Source organism: Thermobia domestica, chromosome 13, assembly GCF_964235325.1.
Source record: "Thermobia domestica chromosome 13, izTheDome1.hap1.1, whole genome shotgun sequence".
Lineage (NCBI taxonomy): Eukaryota > Metazoa > Arthropoda > Insecta > Zygentoma > Lepismatidae > Thermobia > Thermobia domestica.
Genome location: NC_137466.1, coordinates 6,659,998 through 6,683,475, shown reverse-complemented (window position 1 = coordinate 6,683,475; position 23,478 = coordinate 6,659,998). Strand labels below are relative to the sequence as shown.

The 23,478-nt window shown below is 36.7% G+C and overlaps 2 protein-coding genes across 2 annotated transcripts; both read left to right on the top strand.

The window, feature by feature from the left end:
- Positions 1-14,036: 14,036 nt before the first annotated feature.
- LOC145667484 (uncharacterized) lies at positions 14,037-14,948 on the top strand. The gene has a single exon (XM_081734961.1). The coding sequence runs from the start codon at positions 14,037-14,039 to the stop codon at positions 14,946-14,948; it is 912 nt and encodes a 303-aa protein (XP_081591087.1).
- A 62-nt stretch (positions 14,949-15,010) lies between these two features.
- Positions 15,011-16,810, top strand: LOC145667483 (uncharacterized). Its single transcript, XM_081734959.1, has 3 exons — positions 15,011-15,655; positions 15,890-16,074; positions 16,420-16,810. The coding sequence occupies exons 1-3, from the start codon at positions 15,011-15,013 to the stop codon at positions 16,808-16,810; spliced, it is 1,221 nt and encodes a 406-aa protein (XP_081591085.1).
- Positions 16,811-23,478: the final 6,668 nt, after the last annotated feature.

Sequence of the window (23,478 nt, the reverse complement as noted above, 5' to 3'; positions counted from 1 at the left end):
GCGGATTGAGACGAAACTTAACACAAACATTAATTGTTGAAATATCTTGATGAGTTCGTTAACCAGAATAATCAGATTGAAAATGTTCAAAATGGCGGCCCTTTAAACTACCAAAAATTTCCAAGGGAATCAAATTTTGCCCATAAATAGGTATTTAGAAAGTTTGAATAACTTTTCCTCTTTTACTGAAATATATGATTGCAGAGACTTATTGAAATATTGGACCCGATTAATCGCATAAAGAAGGTTCACGTCCTTTCGCTACGTTCAGGCTTTTTTTTTTTTTTGCAGGAGGGGGTTATTTTCGTATCGGGACTAGATGATTGTAAGTGATGATATGAAATTACACATTGAAAGCGAAGTAACTTGTGAAACGTGTTATTTTAAAGAATAATATAATAAATGTGCTTTCCCCTAACACAGAGAACTGTAAATCATGTATTTCGAGTTCGGGGGCGTGAATGGCGAGGAATTTTTTTTGATTTACTTTTTAGTAACACATTGCATTGCAAATAAAGGTAGACAACAGTAGTGGTACGTAAAATAATAATAATAATAATAATAATAATAATAATAATAATAATAATAATAATAATAATAATAATAATAATAATAATAATAGGTGTTGTTTGTGGCAAAGCAATACCTTCCTCAATTCTTCTTCAAACGTAATAATTGTAACGCCATATCTCCCTTACAAACAAAATATTAGCAACTTATATCGAGAGAACGGGAAATTGTAGAGTGATGGGAGTAACGTTGGACAGTATGCACTCATAGTAATCAAAAAATAAGCGATTTGAATGCAAAATGAACGAAAAGTCATTGTCATGGGTAGTCATGGAGCCACGGCAGAGCCCTCTTTAGGCAAAATGTCGATAACTTATATCGAGAGAACAGGAGATGATAGTGAGGTGGGACCAACGTCGGACACCGTGGACCCATAAGGCGCATCGAAAAAAAATAGGGGGGGGCGCCAGCTAGCCTTACTTATTTCCACATAATAATATAAAATTATATTGTCGAAATACACACACGAGTTAGCTAGTAATATTTCATATTATTATTATTATTATTATTATTATTATTATTATTATTATTATTATTATTATTATTATTATTATTATTATTATGATTGTTATTATTATTATTATTATCTACAGCGTCTTTTCATTACGTGTGTATGTTTGACATGAAGCCTAAGAGAAGATCCATCATTCGTAGAAAGAATAAGAGTAGTCAGTTACTTTAACTGTGAACGACAGCGAAAAATACGAAAAGAGTGATTACCTGTAGCCAGGGGCGCATCCAGCGGGGACGATTGGGGCGATCGTTCCCCCAGAAGAGGGAACTTTTTTCATTTTATATATATAAATAAAACCCATCTCAAAGTTTGGAGCCCTTAAAAGTAACAGTATGACAACCCACCGCCCCTCCCCAGAACTCGGTCCTGGATCCGTCTCTGCCTGTAGCGAAAAGAAACAATACTTTCTCTCAAATGGATAAAAAAACAAGCCGAAATAGATTAGAACTCGCATGGACGGCGCGAAAAGTCAGTGCTTTGTCCACTTTTTTTTCTTTAACTGACTCACCGAACGTGTTTCAGTAACTTACTTATTGCTAATATTACTTGCTTCACTCGTTTAACTTGCTTTTTCTAATAACTTATAACGACAGGGACACGAACACAGAAACATAAGGAAAAGTTAAAAATCATAGATGCTCTCCCGCCGGGAATCGAACCCGGGACACCATACACCAAAGGCGTACTTGCTAGTCACTAGACCAGCGGGGAGGGCACTGCTCACTTTCTGTGTCGTTAGGGATTACGACCACTGTATTGCCAGCTATCACTTCTGTGGGTTGTATACTAGGATCACATGTTTCTTCTTTGCTGGAAGATTTAAACCTACATTCTATGTAATACATGAGGTATTTAGACCTACATGCTCTTCATATAATGTAATAAAAGTGTCATGCTGGGAATAAGAAAAAGAACATTCCTTGGACAAAACGGAAACTATTGGCATCATAAATATTTATCTACGAGGCATGCGCAGTAGTATATTTCAGAATAGTTATTTTTTAGTTCAGTAAACGAAGAAAGGGGTATAAAAAGCAAATATGTCACGTCAACGAGATCGACCAGAGTTCACAGGCGGAAACAGATGTGTAGTAATACAACAACTTGGTTAAATTGATAATTGGTTCTTTATTCTGTAGTAGATCGTATCACAACTTTACGGGAGAGCAGAGAAAGACTTACTAACGCTGTCATATAGTAAGCTTTAGTAACACGATCATACAGACACAAATGGATGTAACTGTGAGTACTACAACTTGGATTTAACGAAAGCCGTTTAGATATTCAGTGGTTTGCAGAGTTGTATAAGACACAAAAAGTTAAGACACAATACAATTCTCCATACCTCAGCTTCCAGTAACTAGATACATGCAATTTCTGGATAGATACTGAAACTGCTGTCGGATTTTAATACATGACGTATTGCAGGATACAAAATGCTTTGCATTACTTGTTTGTTTGTAGATAGCTACTAGCTTAGTGTTCTGAAAGGTTGTGTATAAACTGGGGATAGTCAATTAGGGAATTATTAGTTTTCGGACTCCCGAAAGTAAAACCGGACAAATTCCGGAATTCGGAAAATTCCGATTTTGGAATAATTCCGGAATTCGTAAAAATCCGGAATTTAGAAATATCTGATTTCTTTTACATTCCGGAATTCGGAAAAATCCTATTTTTTCCGAAATCCGGAGTTTTTCTCAATTCCGGAATTTTCTGAATTCCGGATTGTTTCCGAGTTCCGAAATTATTCTGAATTCCGGAGTTTAACTGAATTTCATAATTTTCCAAAATCCGGAAAGTGAAAGTTCCGCTTCCGAAAAATAAATTTATTTTGGTTAATATGAATCGTGGTGAAAATAAGTCTTTTACCAGGTAATGGCGACTTCTTTGAAAGAAATGGGGTGTATGAGAATTCAATTTGTCATATTTGTAGTTTCGTGTGGAGAATAAAGAAACTTGTGAAACAGCGGTTTAAGAACAACTCAAGTTATTAATGTAAACTTTTTCGACTTCATAAAAGAAATACGAAAGGCATTTTGAATCGAAGAAATATAACATACAAGTTTGCAAGCGGAGACAAAGAAACCTAACGTAAACAGACGAAAAACGAATCTTTTACCGCGTAGCGATCGCGGTTCAGTGGTCAAGGTGCTTGTGCGAATGCACATTGAAATTTTTTTTTTTTACTTTAGGATTTTTGATGGCGATTGATCAGCGATAACATATGTTTTATTATATTCAGATATTTGAATACTCGGATGTTTCAATATTTGAACTCTCAAATCTTCAGGAATAATAATAATAATAAACTAATAATAATTATTATTATCTCGTAGAAGATTAAAAGCTAGGAGCTAATTATGGCTCAGGTCATACCAATACAAGCAGAAACGTGACATTTGGAAAGAATATTTCTGTTTGGTTTAATGTTGCCCACGAGAAGAGGAATTTCTCATCTCGTTTCTAAAACAAACAAAATAACTTGAGAATTAACATTTTACATTCGAGACGGGACGAGGCTAACTCAAAATTTTCGTCTCGCTTTGGAGATGAGAATCGAGACGAGACGAAAAGTGTCATAAACATTTCCCGTCTTGTCTCGATTCTCGAAATAGTGTATGTCCATTCTTTAAGTAACAATTGCTCTGTAGACTGAATCTCATAGGCTATTTCGTTACATTATATTTCAGAACTCATTGAATTATGCTCTGTGTAGGTATTTTGTAGCAAAGCTTTTATATTTATTTCTGCATATCCTAAAAATTAGTTTATTATATGCCTTACTGTTGCGTGATATTCAGTTATATTTATTACAGTTATTTTCCTTAAAACATACAGTAGAATACTTTCTACATGAAACTTCAATGGTACGTTGTAGTTTAAAACGTTGGTAGTTGCAGAGGTGTGTCTTGAAGCAGTAGCGTAGCCAGGATGTGTGTTTGGGGGGGGGGGCAAGTGCTGTTATAGGCACATATAGAAAATAACAAACAAAAAATATATATACATAAAAATATATAAAAAATTACAAACATCAAAGTACCATAGTACATTGTCGGACCTCTTTGGGGGGAGGGGGGGCCGGCCCCTCCGGGCCCCCCTTCCCTACGCCAGTGTCTTGAAGGTACGGAACCCTTTCCCCGAAATCTCTACTTTTAAGTAAGTTTTGCCAAATTTCAACGGCAAGCTTAAAACTTTTATTATTATTATTATCATTATCATTATCATCATCATCATTATTATTATTATTATTATTATTATATCAACACTGTGTATAATCTTTAAAAGATATACGGTTTGTATCTGAATAGTAAAAGCTAATTGACTGTCGATCTCGGTCGTCGAGAAGTCTTCAGAGGGAAGGACATCGGTCACGTTCTGCGTTTGAGTTCCGAATGGGCAAGTTTTCGGGCTCGAGCCAAAAATTGTTAAAAGTTATAGGCTTCAGCCAAACACGTTCAAAATAGCTGGGACCAGGTTTAGGCTTATCAACGGCTCGAACGGCTTGGCTTACAGCTCATTCACTATCAAACCGAACGAAGAAGTGAGCCGAGCCAACAGCTCAACCAACCGAGCCGATTTGAGCCATCGGCTTAGTTGAGCTGAATCGAAACGTGCCGATGGACTAATTTCAACTTAGCTGGCTTGAACCGGTTCACATGAGCCGAGTAGGGGAGCCATCCCAACCGAGAAAGCTCGAGCCATCGGCTCAATTGAGCTGAGTCGATGGCTCGTTCCAACTGAGCCGGCTCGGGTCATCGGCTCATCCCAACCGAGCCGACTCGAGCTGTTCGCTCAGTTGATACGAGCCGAGCCGGTTGATATCGCTACCCGAGTTGGTCTTCTGCTTGGGCTCAAAAATTCGACAGTGAAGGTCTCAGTCTTGATTTTAAGAACAACAGTATATACTTATATTGGTGATTACGACATTTGAGGCTGTCTCGTAATAATAAAAAAAAAACCTTGTCTTCTCGTTATCTAGACGAGACGAGATACACAAAAAGTGCCCCACGAGATGCACTAAAATTACGAGACGAGACGCACCCATGTCGTGAGCAACACTAAAAAGTATTCCACATTAGTGCTTACATTTCTCATGGCTTTCGCTTTGCAGTCTAATCAGGCCTTTATTTAAAAAAGAGTTAAAACGAGCTGAACGAGCGAGCGAGCCATTATCAAACTCGACTCAACTCGAAACTCGCCCTGGAAAACAGCTTGACCTTGATCGCTACGCGGTAAACGATTCGTCTTTAGTCTGGTTACGTTAGGTTTCTTGTCTCCGCTTGCAAACTTGTATGTTATGTTTCTTCGATTCAAAATGTCTTTCGTATTTCTTTTATAATGTCGGAAAAGTTTACATTAATAACTTAGGTTTTTCTTAAACCGTTGGTTCACAAGTTTGTTTTTTTTTTCCACACGAAACTACAAATATGACAGATTAAATTCTCATACTCTCTATTTCTTTCAAAGCAGTCGCCATTACCTGGTCAAAGACTTATTTTCACCACAATTCATATTAACCAAAATAAATTCATTTTTTGGAAGCGGAAATTTCACTTTCCGGATTTCGGAAAATTATGGAATTCAGTTAAAATTCATAATTCAGAAGAATTCCGGAACTCGGGAAGAATCCTGAATTTAGAAAATTCCGGAATTGAGAAAAACTCCGGATTTCGAAAAAATCCGGATTGTTCCGAATTCCGGAATGTAAACGAAATCAGAAATTTCTAAATTCCGGATTTTGCCGAATTTCGGAATTATTCCAAAATCGGAATTTTCCGAATTCCGGAATTTGTCCGGTTTTACTTTCGGGAGTCCGAAAACTAATAATTCCGGAATTGACTATCCCTAGTTTATACACAACCTTTCAGAACACTAAGCTAGTAGCTATCTACAAACAAACAAGTAATGCAAAGCATTTTGTATCCTGCAATACGTCATGTATTAAAATCCGACAGCAGTTTCAGTATCTATCCAGAAATTGCATGTATCTAGTTACTGGAAGCTGAGGTATGGAGAATTGTATTGTGTCTTAACTTTTTGTGTCTTATACAACTCTGCAAACCACTGAATATCTAAACGGCTTTCGTTAAATCCAAGTTGTAGTACTCACAGTTACATCCATTTGTGTCTGTATGATCGTGTTACTAAAGCTTACTATATGACAGCGTTAGTAAGTCTTTCTCTGCTCTCCTGTAAAGTTGTGATACGATCTACTACAGAATAAAGAACAAATTATTAATTTAACCAAGTTGTTGTATTACAACACATCTGTTTCCGCCTGTCAACTCTGGTCGGTCTCGTTGACGCGACATATTTGCTTTTTTATACCCCTTTCTTCGTTTACTGAACTAAACAATAACTATTCTGAAATATACTACTGCGCATGCCTCGTAGATAAATATTTATGATGCCAATAGTTTCCGTTGTGTCCAAGGAATGTTCCTTTTCTTGTTCCTAGCATGACCCTTTTATTACATTATATGAAGAGCATGTAGGTCTAAATACCTCATGTATTACATAGAATGTAGGTTTAACTCTTCCAGCAAAGAAGAAACATGTGATCATAGTATACAACGCACAGAAGTGATAGCTGGCAATACAGTGGTCGTAATCCCTAACGACACAGAAAATGAGCAGTGCCCTCCCCGCTGGTCTAGTGGCTAGCACGTGCGCCTTTGGTGTATGGTGTCCCGGGTTCGATTCCCGGCGGGAGAGCATCTATGACTTTTAACTTTTCCTTATGTTTCTGTGTTCGTGTCCCTGTCGTTATAAGTTATTAGAAAAAGCAAGTTAAACGAGTGAAGCAAGTAAAATTAGCAATAAGTAAGTTACTAAAACACGTTCGGTGAGTCAGTTAAAGAAAAAAAAGTGGACAAAGCACTGACTTTTCGCGCCGTCCATGCGAGTTCTAATCTATCTCGGCTTGATTTTTTATCCATTTGAGAGAAAGTATTGTTTCTTTTCGCTAAGGTTGTCACTCTTTTCGTATTTTTCGCCGTCGTTCACAATTAAAGTAGCTGGTTATTCTTATTCTTTCTACGAGTGATTGATCTTTTCTTTGGCTTCATGACAAACATGTACACGTAATGGAAAGACGCTGTCGATAATAATAATAATAATAATAATAATAATAATAATAATAATAATAATAATAATAATAATGAAAATAATAATAATAATATGAAATATTACTAGCTAACTCGTGTGTGTATTTCGACAATATAATTTTATATTATTATGTGGAAATAAGTAAGGCTGGCTGGCGCCCGCCCCCCTAACGTTTTCGATGCGCCTTATGGGTCCAAGATGTCCAACGTTGGTCCCATCTCACTATCACCTCCTGTTCTCTCGATATAAGTTATCGACATTTTGCCTAAAGAGGGCTCTGCTTGGCTCCATGACTACCCATGACAATGACTTTTCGTTCATTTTGCATTGAAATCGCTTATTTTTTTGAGTACTATGAGTGCATACTGTCCAACGTTGCTCCCATCACTCAACAGTTTCCCGTTCTCTCGATATAAATTGCTAATATTAGTTTGTAAGGGAGATATGGCGTTACAATCATTACGTTTGAAGAAGAATTGAGGAAGATATTGCCTTGCCACAAACAACACCTATTATTATTATTATTATTATTATTATTATTATTATTATTATTATTATTATTATTATTATTATTATTATTTTACGTACCACTACTGTTGTCTACCTTTATTTACAATGCAATGTGTTACTAAAAAGCTAATCAAATAACACTCCTCGCCATCCACGCTCCCGAACTCGAAATATATGATTTACAGTTCTCTGTGTTAGAGGAAAGCACATTTATTATATTATTCTTTAAAATAACACGTTTCGCAAGTTACTTCACCTTCAATGTTGTAATTTCATATCATCACTAACAATCATCTAGTTCCGATACGAAAATAACCCCCTCCTGCAAAAAAAAAAAAAAACTGACCGTAGCGAAAGGGCGTGAACCTTCTTTATGCGATTAATCGGGTCCAATATTTCAATAAGTCTCTGCAATAATATATTTCAGTAAAAGAGGAAAAGTTATTCAAACTTTCTAAATACCTATTTATGGGCAAAATTTGATTCCCTTGGAAGTTTTTAAGAGTTTAAAGGGCCGCCATTTTGAACATTTTCGTCTGATTATTCTGGTTAACGAACTGAAGATATTTCAACAATTAATGTTTGTGCCAAGTTTAATCTCAATCCGCTGAAAATTAAGGTGGTTATGGCGTTATATATATATACAGATAGATAGATAAATATACACACAGAGGGAGAGAGAAAAAGTGTTTTGCTCCCTTCTCGCACCTGTGGTGCGTCAGAGCTAAACCGGGCCCCTTTGCAAAACGTATTGACTAGCCTGACCTAAACACAAACCTCTTACTTGCTAACGTAGAAACGTGGTCGGGAGGTGTAAGGCATGTAGAAATTATATTTTTAATAATCATGAGTTTGGATTCGAACACTCCACTTCCATGTTTGTTTTTTACTTTTTGCAGCTACATCGGAACGTTCAATTTTTATTCTTTACTAATTGCAAATGGCATTTACATTCAAAATATGAGGAATTTTGGTGGCATTTGTTCGTATATTCTTCTCTTTTGAAATGAAGAAAAGAATAAAAGCAATACACAAAGACAAAATGTATTATCAGTACTAAACATTACAAATAATAATTGCTACGAAAGACTAAATACGACCTCTTTTATCATCTCTCATGTGCTGTATGTATTATTAAGAAAAAATTTTAGAAATGTCCTCACCGAAGATTCGAACTGGCAACCTATGCATTTGTAAGCCAGCACTTTAACCACTACACCAAGATCACGACATGGTGATCGTTTAGTTGTCGGCGTATTTGTTGTATTTGTGTTTTATGTTCCCACTTCAACAATTTTTACTCTTTTTTCTAAGTTTTAGAGATGTTTCTGGCTTTCTCTTTTGGTGCCGTCCTTTATTTACACTATGCACTATTCGTATTCACATCTTGTGTCCCTCTGCAATGTCTTATTCAGATTAAACTTTTCTTTTTGCCCCTCAGTAAAAATTTGATTGATTTAATTCTCATACTCTCCACGGATAGAGAGCAGGAATGCCAGAATCGAAAAATAGGTGTACATTTACTTTCCTGACAGATAATACAAGGACGGGACAGAATGTGAACAGAAACTTTTGATTACTCTGTAGTACATATAACCCTTCCCACCATAACAGCATACTTTTTGTTTCAGCTGTTATCCAACAAAAAATTTTACTAAAAAATCCCTGTTTAGATCTAAAACGTGTTATATTCTCCATGATTAGAATTGTATCTAATTGCATGTTTGAAGCAACATGATGGATAAATTCCATGCCATCGAAATTTTCTCCTGGAGATTAATTGTGTGCTTGTGATGTCGGATCCACGAGTGAAGCCGCGAGATGTATTGGGTTTAAAGCATGTTCCTCTCTGAGTTTTATTTTGTTAAGTACTTCAGACTGCTTACTGGTCGACAACAATAACAGAAGTGTCTCGGAGATCTTTCTTTCAATCTCATAGAATCCTGTGTAGACAGAATGTATACATGAATCATTCGATTCTAATTTAAAGATTCAGGTCACAATAGGTTTCATAATTGTAATTAAATTTCGATTTTAGTCCAAAATGATGTATCATCGAGTAACATTGCTCTCATTTCCTTAGGTAAGACTTTGGTTGCTTGTTCTTCAACAGCCAATGTTTGTAGGCTGCATTTAGAAGTGATCATGCTTTCAAGACATGAAAGACAACTGTCCAAATGACTTTTACTTGGTAGTTTCAGAGAAACATTACATTTTTCTCTGTATTTATCTTAAATAATGTTGCGTTAAGAAGGTGCACAGAACGTATTTTCTTTACAACTTCTGTTAGATTTTCCATTAGTTGCGCTACCGTATGAGATTTCAGAATATCACTACAGAGTAAATGCAAGGTGTGGGCAATTATCTTAGCGAAACAACATGTGTAATTTGTTTGTACCAAATTCAGTGCTTTCGGCATATTTAAAGCATTATCAGAAAATATTACAAAAAAATTTGAGGCTTCATAGATTTGAAGGATGGATATTACTTTTTCTTTCAAGAACTCAAATGTTTGCGTATGGTCTTCAGTGTTCACAAAGTCCACAGAAACAGGTTCGGGTTTCGTGAGGATAAAATTAACAATACCTTCGTTTTGCACGTTGCTCCGTCCATCCAATTGCAGATTTAATTTTCTTGGTTCTTAAAGTTGCAGATGTAATTCTGACAGCATGTCTTCATATTCAACATCAAGGTAAGTGTTAGACAATGCTCTCCTTGTTGGTAGTTTATACCATGATCTCTTTTCCTTGAAGAAATCGATCATAATGTATGTTCAACAATGGAGAGCGGTGCTGCATTAATATATATCGCTTTCGCCAGCATCTTGTTCATATTTTCCTACAAAGGTAGAAATGCGGTTAAGTCATTTTGTAAGGGAACGAGCGGAATATATCGTGAATATACTTTTCATAATACTTTTATTACAATAACGTTCTTCGTACCACGAATCAACAAAGCAGAAAGTTATAAATTTAACCTGAGAAAAATCATGGCAAATAATTTATAAAGTATTCCTTGCCAAAATACTTTTGACAAAATGTTTACTACAAACTAAGATGGGATACGCTTTATTTATAAAATCCCGATAACTGAGATAATTAACCCATGTTTTATTGATTCGACTATTCATGAAATGGTTAATTGATTGCAGGAAATAGTTTCCTTCTAAATTTTTCCTTTCCGTTCTATTTACATGATCGTTGAACCAGGAAATTGTAAATTTCTACAATTTTGGGTTCCATTACAAAATTGAGGATAAAAATGAAATATGTTCTTGGGATGCTTACTCGATTGTAGAAAATTGATTATCACTTCCTGTTGTATGGTGATCACTGGATAAGCTTGCATATGTGCATTATTTTTATTCATATTAGTTTCATTTTTTGTATATAGTTTAGTGGTTTAGTGAATTCTTTGTGATTCTTTTAGTGATTTTTTTGGTGAGTCTTAGTGAGTTGTGTTTGCTTTGGCTAGCAACAGTGCTTCAGTGTTCTATTCAAGTTGTGTCTGTGCATTCGACAATGTGTTCTGAAGTGCAACTAGGCAAGCATATTCATTCATAGTTTTAGGAAAGCATATTTATTCATACTTTTAGAGAAACACTCATGTTCATTAATATACAAGATTTACATGTTGTTAACGGTGTTTTAGAGTGCTACGCAGTTTATGTGTGACCGAAAACAAAGTATGATGGTTAGCAAGCAACCATGTGGTTTAGCAGCAAGCAAGCAACAATTACTGCAGAAAGGAGTTAAGATAAATAATTCATTGTACTAATATTTAAGTATTATATCGTTATATTAACATATGAATAAAGCATGTCACATTTATCATATTAACGCATGTACCTTTAAATAAGAATTGAAGCAAGTAACATCTAAAATATTCATTAAGTCTTATTTCTCGTTCCTTCATGATATCTGGGTGAATCAGTAATATGGGTTTAATCATACAGTTCATTAGCTGTGGTTGTGATATGCGTGATTTGTAAATAAAGTACATAGACATATCACCCTTTTATACATCATCATTTTTTTTGGTCCTCCGGGCCGGATATCAGAACGAGAAACGTGACTTTGAATTATTTGTTCTCGTGTTTGTTTATGTGGGTGCTGCTGTCATAGGCAGTACAGAACTGTTCATATCAATACAGTGGTGTGTGTGCATTCAACCCAGCTGAATTCAAGGTTACACGTTTGTAGGTCACTCAGAAGTGAAAAGTAAAATATATTGTCAGCGGTTTGAGTAGTTAAATAAGAAAGACTGAAACAATGACAGAAGTGCAGTTGGGTCAATTAATTAAGAAACGTGCTTCGGTCATAGGTCAGGCAACAAGAATACAGGCGTTTCTTCAAAAGCTACAGAATGAAAATAAACCTAGCATACAAGAAGCGAGAACGAGGCTAGTTGCACTTGAAGGGGTTTTTATTAAGATTGATGAGATACAGTCAGAAATAGAGCTCTTGGATGAGACGGGTGAACAAGAAACGCACAGAATTACATTCGAGGAACTGTATTATGATTCAAAGGTTAAGTTACAAGAATTTATTGATAGTTTTGAACAAAAAACGGATTCAGGGACAGCAAATAACAAAGCTGCAAATTCTAATAGTAGTTCAGTACAATTGCCTAAAATTTCTTTGCCCATATTTTGCGGTAAATACGAGGAGTGGTCGCCCTTTAAGGATATTTTCATTTCCTTTATTCACAATAACGAATCATTAAGTACAGTTTGTAAATTTCAATATTTGCGCACACCGCGCAAGGGAGAAGCGTTTATATTAATAGCAAATCTGCCAACGGTAGAAGTAAATTACGAAATTGCATGGAAGCTTTTTGTTGAACGCTACGAAAACAAACGGTTGATAGCTTCGACGTATGTACGAGGGTTGCTCAATATCAAGTCAGTAACGAAAGAAAACGCTAAAAACATTAGACAAATTGTAAATATCGCACGTAATAATTTTCAAGCCCTTGAAGCATTGAATTTGGACAAACCTTTGCATGACGTACTACTAACGCAACATTTAGTAGAAAAACTTGATTCGGCAAGCAAAAGGGAATGGGAAGCTGAGCAAAGTAGTGACTCCTATCCATCGTTATCAGAATTATTTTCATTTTTAGAAGGTCGTTGTCAAATGTTAGAAAACATTCATCCTACTCAATTTGAAAGTACTCATGACAATAAAAGTGTAGATTCCAAAGCAAAAAGAGAGTATAACAGTCAAGTGAATTCGTTTGTTGCTGTGCTTCCAAATGCATGTAATATTTGCTGCAGGAAAGAAACGCATGCTGTTTTTCGCTGCCCAGAATTTCTGAGTGCTAACATTAGTCAAAGAAAGAAGCTCGTGAAGCAAAATAAACTATGTTTTAATTGCTTATGTAATAAATTTCAAGTAAAGGCATGCAAATCAAATACTTGTAATAAATGTAGTTTTAAGCATAATACACTGTTCCATGAAGATACTACTCAGGAGGCTACTAATAAAGGCAGTTCAAGCAAAACAAATAACAATAGTACTAACGTACTTAAAGTTAATTAACAGAATCAGGTTTAAGTTCAACCACAGGACACTTATTGCTCATTTAAGATTAATTATGGTCAGCAAGTCTTATTAGCAACAAAGTTAACGTAACAGACACTAAAGGTCGTTATCAACAATGCAGAGTGTTATTAGATGCGGCGTCTCAATCGAATTTTGTAAGCGAAGCTTTAGTTCATAGATTAGGTCTCAAGAAAACGAAAAGTCGTGTTCCCTTTAGAGGTATCAATTCTGTACCCTCCGAATCTCAGTATAGTGTTGGAGTTCATATTTATTCAAGAACATGTGATTTTAATGCAGTGGTCGATTGTTTAGTGTTGCCAAACATTACGGGTTGCATGCCTTCTAAGGATATTGATTACAGTAATTGGAACTTGCCAAAGGATATTTGCTTAGCCGATCCAAATTTTCATTGCTCGTCGTCAGTAGACATGCTTATAGGTGCGGGGTTATTCTACAGTCTCCTTGAGCCAGGCCAGAAGATTAGAAAAGGACATTATCCAATTTTGCAGGAAACGAAGCTAGGATACGTTGTCATCGGTAATATGCCTTCAATACCCAAAGACGCCAACCAGTCGGTAATTTCATGTTTTGCTGAGATGGAGACAGACTTGGATACACAATTGAGAAAATTCTGGGAACTCGAAGATCTTCAGACTAAGATTTACATGCCGGAAGAAAAAAATTGTGAGAAGCATTTTTTACAAAATACAACCAGAAATGGAGACGGAAGATTTATTGTAAAATTACCAAAGAAGGAAGAGAATGCAGCTTTAGGAGAATCTTACAACATGGAACTACAAAGATTTAAGCAGCTTGAAAGAAGATTCCTACAAAATCCTGAGTTTCATAAACAATATGCCGCCCTCATGGATGAGTATTTAAATATGGGTCACATGCGAAAAGGTACAGAAAATGACGTGAACAGCAGCAGCAGTTGTTATCTTCCACATCATCCTGTATTCAAGATGGACAGTACAACAACTAAATTAAGAGTGGTTTTTGATGCAAGTGCAAAAACGTCTAATGGCAAATCATTGAATGACATTCTTCAAGTTGGACCAATTATTCAAGATGACTTGTACTCCATTATTTTAAGGTTTCGGCTGTATCCAGTTGCATTTACGGCAGACTTAGAGAAAATGTGTCGCCAAATATTAAGTCATGATGAGGACAAGTGTTTACAACGCATCCTTTGGAGAAACTCAGCAGAAGAACCGATCCAGACGTACGAACTACAAACAGTGACGTACGGGACTTCGTCAGCGTCCTTCTTGGCAACAAGATGTTTGAAGCAAATAGCGGAGGAAAATTCCAAGGAATTTCCAGAAGCAGCAGAAGTAGTAAAGCACAATTTCTACATTGATGATGTGTTAAAATCAGGACTAAACGTGTCAAAGGCCTTAGAACTACAGAAGAATCTTATTAATATTTTAAGTAGAGCAGGTTTCAAGCTTTGCAAATGGAGTTCTAACAAAGAAGAAGTACTTCAAGGAGTTCCCGAAGACTTTAGGGAAAAACAACAGCCAATCATACTTGGTCAGCAAGACGGTGTTAAGACTTTAGGAATAGCATGGATTCCATTAAGAGACAAACTCATAATTTCGAACAAAATTTGTAAAAATGGAACTGCAGCAGAAAGTAATGTTGCAATGACAAAAAACAAGGCGTCAGCATATTGTCATCTATCTTCGATCCATTAGGTCTAATCGCTCCAATTGTCATCAAATACAAGAATTTCTTACAGAAATAGTGGAAGACAGGAATGGATTGGAATGACCCATTAGACACAATCCTACAAGTTGATTGGAATCAATTAATGTCTTGGTTACCTGCGATGGCGAAGATACAAATTACAAGAAACGTAGTGTCTTCGGAGAACGTTAAGGAAATTCAATTACATGTTTTTTGCGATGAAAGTGAAGAAAATTTTGGAGCAGTAGTGTATATCAGGGCTACAGACGATCAAGGAAACATTGAAGTCAATTTACTTTGTTCAAAGTCGAAGGTTGCACCACTGAAGAAGCAAACTTTGCCTAGATTGGAATTATGTGGAGCACTGTTACTTTCGAAGCTAATAGACAAAACACTATCCATATTGAATATAGAGGTCAGTGGTATACACCTGTGGACAGACTCGACAATAGTTTTGTCATGGATCAAATCACCTCCCAATCGTTGGAAGACATTTGTATCCAACAGGGTGGTTCAAATTCAGAGAATCCCATCAATCAATCAATGGCACCACGTGCCTAGTAAAGAAAATGCGGCAGACATAGTTAGTCGAGGAGCGGATCTCAACACTCTTATTCAGTCTCGAGAATGGTGGCATGGTCCAGAGTTTCTTCACACAGCAGAATGGCCATGTCAAGAACAAAATGAGCCAGCTAATATTCCAGAAGAGAAGAAAGTCATGATAAGTTTGGTGGCAGTTCATGAAACAAGCTTTATGAAAAGATATTCATCGTTAAACAAAATGTTGAGAGTAGTAGCATATTGTTTGGGATTCAAACAGAATTGTCTTTCCAAGAAATCAGAAAGCAAAACCGATAGTCTTGACGCTTCGGAACTTCGTTTAGCGTTATACAGATGTATCAAGATAGTACAGCATACTATCTATCATCAAGAAATATTGAACTTGCAGCAACAAATGGAAGTTTCAACAAAGAGCCCAATCAAGGATCTTTTTCCATTTCTGGACACGGAAGGAATGCTAAAAGTAGGAGGAAGATTGGAACATTCAAACTTGGAGTACGACAACAAGCATCAATTCATCCTACCTGCAATACATCATTTCACCCAACTGATAATCAAAGAAGAACATAAAAGGTTGTTTCATGCAGGACCACAGCTTCTTATAGCATCTTTGCGTACCAGATATTGAATTCCAAGAGCTAAGAAGATGGTCAAGGCAATTGTACACAATTGTTTGGTTTGTTTCAAGTGGAGAGCAACAAGTTCATCACAGTTAATGGGACACTTACCCAAGGAGAGAGTAAATGAAGCAAGACCATTTGTACACGTGAGAGTTGACTATGCAGGATTCTTTTATGTCAAGCCCACGATTCGCAGCAAAATTCACATGAAAGTATATGCAGCTCTGTTCATCTGTTTAGCCACTAGAGCAGTTCACTAGAGCATTGCTAGGCGAGAAAAATGCTTATCTATCTGTAGCGACAATGGTTCAAATTTTGTTGGCGCCAATCGAGAATTGCAGCAAATTTTTGAACCCAAGACTAACAGAAAGGACATCCCTGAATACTCAGCTCAAGAAGGTTTAGAATGGAAATTCATTCCAGCCAGATCTCCTCATATGGGGTCAATAACATCCATGAAGTACCTCATACGGCGTGTAGCAGGAACAGCAAGTCTGACATACGAAGAGTTGAAAACGTTACTTATTCAAATTGAAGCCATTCTAAATTCAAGACCATTGACAGCCATTTACAACGATCCTACAGATCCAATGTATCTTAGTCCAGGTCATTTTTTGATGGGAGCTACACTTCTCAGCCTTCCGGAACCAGATCTACTGAACGCACCTATCAACAGACTAGGCAGATAGCATCGGATTCAACAAATGAAGCAGCATATTTGGAAACGTTGGTCAAGGGATTACCTCAACCAGTTATAACAAAGAAGAAAATGGAAGTCAGCTCAGCCTAATCTACAACCGGGCATGGTCGTATTATTAAAAGAAGACAATGTTCCTCCTCACGTGTTGAAGTTAGGTGTGATTAAAGAAGTTCATCCGGGCAGTGATAATTTAGTGCGAGTGGCAACTGTGAGTCTGAAAGTGGCATTTTTGGCACAGTGCTGCTAAATTAATTCCTTTACCCCTAGGATATGTGTCCAATCAAGGAGGGGGAGGATGGATAAGTTTGCATATGTGCATTATTTTAATTCATATTAGTTTCATTTTTTATATATAGTTTAGTGGTTTAGTAAATTCTTTGTGATTCTTTTAGTGATTTTTTTGGTGAGTTTTAGTGAGTTGTGTTTGCATTGGCTGGCAAGAGTACTTCAGTTTTCTATTCAATTTGTGTCTGTGCATTCGAAAATGTGCTATGAAGTGCAAATAGGCAAGCATATTCATTCATAGTTTTAGGAAAGCATATTTATTCATACTTTTAGAGAAAAACTCATGTTCATTAATATACAAGATTTACATGTTGTTAACGGTGTTTTAGAGTGCTACGCAGTTTATGTGTGACCGAAAACAAAGTATGATGGTTAGCAAGCAACCATGTGGTTTAGCAGCAAGCAAGCAACAATTACTGCAGAAAGAAGTTAAGATAAATAATTCATTGTACTAATATTTAAGTATTATAACGTTATATTAAAATATAAAACAAAGCATGTCATATTTATCATATTAACGCATGTACCTTTAAATAAGAATTGAAGCAAGTAACATCTAAAATATTCGTCAAGTCTTATTTCTCGTTCCTTCATGATATCTGGGTGAATCAGTAATATGGGTTTAATCATACAGTTCATTAGCTGTGGTTGTGATATGCGTGATTTGTAAATAAAGTACATAAACATATCACCCCTTTATACATCATCAATCACGGCTAAAATCGGAAATGGGTGCAGATTAGGAATACGTGGTCACTTTTCATTTATATTGTAAGGAACCCCATATCACGACAAGAGCATATGTCGACACAACACGTGCTATTGATTGTAAACAGAATATCAGACGAGAAGACGACACGAAAGACATCGAGAGACGCCGAAAGAAGACGGACCTCACGGATCTACCCGAATAGTATGGATAAAAGACGGACTACCGAGGGACCCAGCATCAGTCGTCCAACTGATCAAATAACCTACACCGCCCTGAGGATGCACTTGACTAGGGTTACACCTATCCTTACCTGGGTTCGCACTGGACTAGGGGTCCTTACTACAACCAAGCCTCGCGAAGCTCCCTTGAGCTGAGGGGCCTATCCTTCAAGACTCACCAGAACCGGCAGGTGCCTTTGAGACAGCCTTGAGAGAAGGGTCACCGTGAAAACATCTACTTCATCTCATCTGAATACTTCCCCTCGTCTGAATAACAAGATAGACACTATTTATTTTCTCTTTGTAATACAAATACGCTTTTATTTAACAAATTGTATAATAAATTGGTGAAGAGGATAAATCTCGGTCTATTATTGACTCTACCAAAGTCATTACATGGTGATAGGCACAGGAGTTTGCACGTGGCGCTCTTTTTATTAACTTTTAAGCAGGCACAAGGTCAGTATCAAAATTTATCTAATTTTTGCTATCAAAATTCAACTAAAATTTGTATAAACTACTTCTCTCCCTTTTTCTCTTTTACTTTCATTAAGTGCGATTTATGCCGGAAACTAGATCAGGTAAACAAACATACAGATCAGGGGAGAATAATACAAATATGACAGAGGTTGCATTTAATATATCCTTAATATGCTACATTTAACGAAGTAAACGAGACACGTGCACGAGGACCCGGACAGGTTGTCCATGCTATTCGACTAGCTATATGACAGCCATGCAGTCATTCCCATGGGCTAAGAAGAAGGAAATTCTACCGATATATTTACAAGATATAACACTAGATCTCGTATTACAGCTTAAAAACTAAAATCAATTTAATACAATATCCTATGACGATTTAAGATGTAAGTTAGTAGCATTATGTAGGCCAAAGGTCCCATTGCATAAAGCAGAAAATGAATTATTCGAAGTCCAAGAGAAGTGGATGAGTCCATTTACTCATACCTTTAACGTAAGCTATGAACAATAAGGCAGTTAATAACGGAAGCGACAGAAGAACAAAAGATCCATCATTTGTCATTGGGATTACAGAGAGATTTCCTTAACAAGATAGCATTAGAAAGATATCCAACGGTAGAAATTCTACAGACTAAATTAACACTTTGGAAGCCGCCAATGACCTTTTGTGGAAAAGAGAACATGCAGAGCTATCACAAAACTGCACATGCTATATGGCCAGAATCATATACCTAACGCACAGAATATATCCTATGCCTACCGTACTGAAGACAATGTATCCGGTACAACAGCTTTATCACCATACCTATTCTGTACAAACGCAACCTGTTTCACAACCGATGAATAGCTATATACCTACACATCAACAAGAAATTAATCCTTCCATAACTGTCTCTCAACCCAACCCTCAAGAATTTCAAACCACAAGTCAAGAACCTAAGACCATTCCCCACAAAGAGCAAAATCCTCCACAAAATGACCTCTCTACCTTCGCCAATAAAATGGCAGAATTATCGCTGGTGAAAGCGCAGACAAATTACAGAAACCATGGAAACTGAAGGAAGAATAACAATAATAACGGGAAGAAAAACAGCAACAAGCCCAAAACAACCCGCAGGCTACACCACGGAAGATCTAATTTTGGTATACGCGATATGCCGGAAGTGGTGCATGGTGCATCTATTTGTTACAAGCGTCAAAGAAACGTGTAAGGCAGCCCCTTGAGTAGGGGGCCGACTGTCAGTATCATACGCAAGACAGCGATCAAAAAGAAACTAACAAGCACAGTAGTATAAATTAAGAAATTCTTGTAGTAAAAAAAAATCAGGCCAATTGGCAGAAAATCGGGAAAACATTGCATTAGAAGACGAAAATAACATGTCGCATTTAACAATTAAAACTAAATCATGCCCTCAGAATGCGATAATTGATACAGGTAGTACGGCATCTCTCTGATCAGCCGGCACCGTACCCCCTGGGACAAGTCTAATTTCTTTCCAGACAATAGTGAAAGGAATTTCAGGAAATAATATTCGTTTGAACAAAATAGCATTGATAAAATTTAAAACAGGTCAAACAACATTTACTTGTTACTTGACAGTAATCGATAAGACTATGCTAATAATTATAGGAATTGACATTCTCCAACGTTTGCATTCCACCATTGATTTAAACAAGAATTCAACCTCCTTCTTTAAACGTCCAAGGAAGCCACAGCTACCACTTGAGATCAAAGAATATAAGCTGTCAGCTTTTACGACTCAGATAGTATCGCAGACAGACCAGAATTGCTTGTACGTGACTAAGCAAATAACATTACCTCCACGTTCTCATACATTCATACAAGTGGCAGGAAAGAAAAAAATAGCTGAGAAGGAATTCCCGCATTTATCATTGCTTCCTGGAATACGCGAAAAACAGAGGTTAAATGCTCTCGACCAGAAGATAGAAGTAAATAAAATGACAATTTTAGTTTCAAATCCAAATGGCAATACCGTCACTTTAAAAAGCAATACACCAGTGACGGTTCTTGAGGAAGGGCACGAAGTTTCTTTCAACGCGTTAGAACCGAAATTTTTTAGAAAAAACATATCAGTTTAAGGCAAAAGAGGAAACGGAAGATCTCCTAAAATACACAAAAAACACTATTTAATAAAGACCTCTTTGACTTTAACCCCAACCTGGACGAAAAACAAAAATATGGAATTTATGACTTATTGTTTAAATATAGAGACGTTTTTACGTATGTCCCTGATGACGTCTGATATTTTAAGGGATATGTTCATAAAATTAGGATTTCTAAGTCTGCTGTATTCCACGACCGTTCCCCACCAAGTCCATTACATATCAGGAATCAGGTAGACTAACAGATTCAAGACCTTATCAAGGCAAAAATAATCAGGCCTAGAGACAATAATGAATTTTACTCTCCACTTCTGGTGGTCTAAAAGAAAAATACGAACGAATTTCGGATAGTTCTCAATCTACGGAAATGTAATAGTTATACCAAGTACTGACCAAGTTCAAGCAACAGAGGACGTTCTAAATTCTATAAAGGGGAAACCTTCATACCAACTGTCCATCTCTCGAATTTATACTCCCAAATTTTGTTTGATCCTAAGAGCCGCTAATACACGACCTTCGAGCTCAATCATACCAGAAAAACGTACGAATTTTTGAGGTACACGATGGGCCATTGTACATGAAGTCAGAGCTTGTCTCTTACTACTAGCATGATTTTGGAAGGGCTACCAGACAGAATTACAAAGTTTGCTGATGACCTTTTCAACAGTTCACATAATTTTGCACACGACCTGCAGATTTACAATTATTATTTCAGAAACTTAGGAAACACGATTTTCGAGCATCACTCAAGAAGACATATTGGCTACCAGGAGCTTAATGTATTAGGACACCTTGTTAGTGGGGAATCCATTAAAATATCTCCAAAGATAGCCAAGAAAATACGAGATTTTAAGAAACCGACTACTAAGCGGATTCTAAAAAGCTTTATTGGCCTATGTTCATGTCTTAGAGAGCACATCAAAGACTTTACAATAAAAATTAAGTCTTTCCAGCTATCAGTAACCTCTAAATCTAAATTGAAATGGACAGAGAAGCATGATGCTCTGTTTGAACAATTAAAAGACATATTAAATGTCCCATCACTCGCTCATTTTGACGACTCGCTAGAAGTTCGCGTCTATAGCTATAGTAGTCAAACTCAGGTAGGAGGAGTACTCGCTTGCTATGATCCAAAAAACACTGAGAAGGTGGTTGCCTATTGTTCGAGAAGGCTAACGAAAAGTAAAGAGAAAGCTAGGATATGGCAAAAAGAGTTGTACGCTCTCATATACACATTGCCAAAACTTCACTAGTTTTTACTAAATAGAAAATTCAATCTACACGTAGACGCAAAGTGAATAGCAACGATGAACACACAACATGAGAAAGTCGGAAAATACACAAGATATAAGCTATTCTTACCTGATTACGATTTTGATATACAGTATTTACCGGGGTTAAAACACCCAGCAGACATTATCAGTAGGCTTGAACAAACCCAAGATATTAGGAAAGAAGGGGAAAAAGAAGAAACTGATGATGAAAAGGGTCAAGACCACCACGCTTTTAAATCGAGTGGTCTTCAAGTTAATATTGTAGAAGCAGGAGATAACGAGCTTTTACCAATCGTCGCAAGAGAACAGCGCAAAGATGACACAAAGGCATCATTTCTGTTTTAGAGGGGAAGACCCGGACAAGATCTCCATGGTTAGATCAGTAAGATGTTTTGCTTCCATAACGCCATCTTATATAGGAAACAAAACTATCCTCATTATGGCTTATTATATCTCTTATGCATAGCGAAGTCGCTAACCAATTTGTGATTCACAACCTTCCACTGCCAGGCGACCAACCCAAAATTTGGGCTTTCAAAATCGTATAAAATAGTCATCATGAAATTTTATATGACGTATCTCAAAAACTACCTTGCTCACAAAATACGCACGTGCCAGTATTGCCAGCGTTGAAAGAACCTACCACAAAAGAAGCAGACCGAACTACCGCATCACCTGGTAGGAGAGATAGCAACAACATCGATCTATGACGATCTCGGACCTTTCCCAAGTAGAAAAGGAAGAAATAAATACATACTAGTAGCCACGGAACTAGCTACACGATATGTGATCGCAAAAACAGTAGACTGCATAAACGCGGAAAATATAGAGAAATTTCTGGAACATGATATTATCCTCAAATTTGCAGTATTTACAACGCTCTATCGGGATCGACATCCACTACATGGAGCGACTCATTTACAAGATTTAGCGCAGAACTACGATTTCGTCTATAAGTACTCACCTGCATATAACCATGCTTCTATAGGACAGAACAATAAAATCATACAGAATTGTCTTAAGTTTATCGTACAAGAACACCATACGGAATGAGAAAGATGGTTTCCGCACGTTATTTTTGACATCAACACTTATGTACAAGAAGAAACCAAATATTCATCAAGCTTCTTATTGTTTGATTACGAACCTAGGACCCTCACAGAATGTACACTCTAATCTAGACAACATATACAAATTGACAGAGATAACCTAGCGACCATCAGGAAGAAAGTACAAAGTAACCTGGAACAGGCGTATAACAAACAAAAGCAGTTAGTTAACGATAAGCACCATAGACAGACAGGGGATCTTGTTTTGGTATATTATCCCACAAGAAAGATTGGTGTACCTGAACATTTTACCGTTCACTATGATGGCCCGGTACGAATCTTGGAGAAGCTTAATTCAAATTTATATCGAGTCGAATTACAATCTACATTAAAGCACAGAATTCAAGACATCGCGGTGGACCATTTGAAACTATTTTACGAGGACCAAACAGAGGGATTACAAAATTAAGAGGAGAGAGGCACAAACTAAAGAAGAAGAATTTAACAAAATTCCA

What these genes read in the sequence shown, in the direction of transcription:
- LOC145667484 (XM_081734961.1), top strand. Translation starts at nt 14,037, where the DNA reads ATGGAACTACAAAGATTTAAGCAGCTTGAAAGAAGATTCCTACAAAAT.
- LOC145667483 (XM_081734959.1), top strand. Translation starts at nt 15,011, where the DNA reads ATGGATTGGAATGACCCATTAGACACAATCCTACAAGTTGATTGGAAT. An exon ending in ATATTCCAGAAGAGAAGAAA is followed by an intron (nt 15,656 to 15,889) that starts GTCATGATAAGT and finishes TTGAACTTGCAG; the next exon opens with CAACAAATGGAAGTTTCAAC. An exon ending in ATCAAAGAAGAACATAAAAG is followed by an intron (nt 16,075 to 16,419) that starts GTTGTTTCATGC and finishes ATCTATCTGTAG; the next exon opens with CGACAATGGTTCAAATTTTG.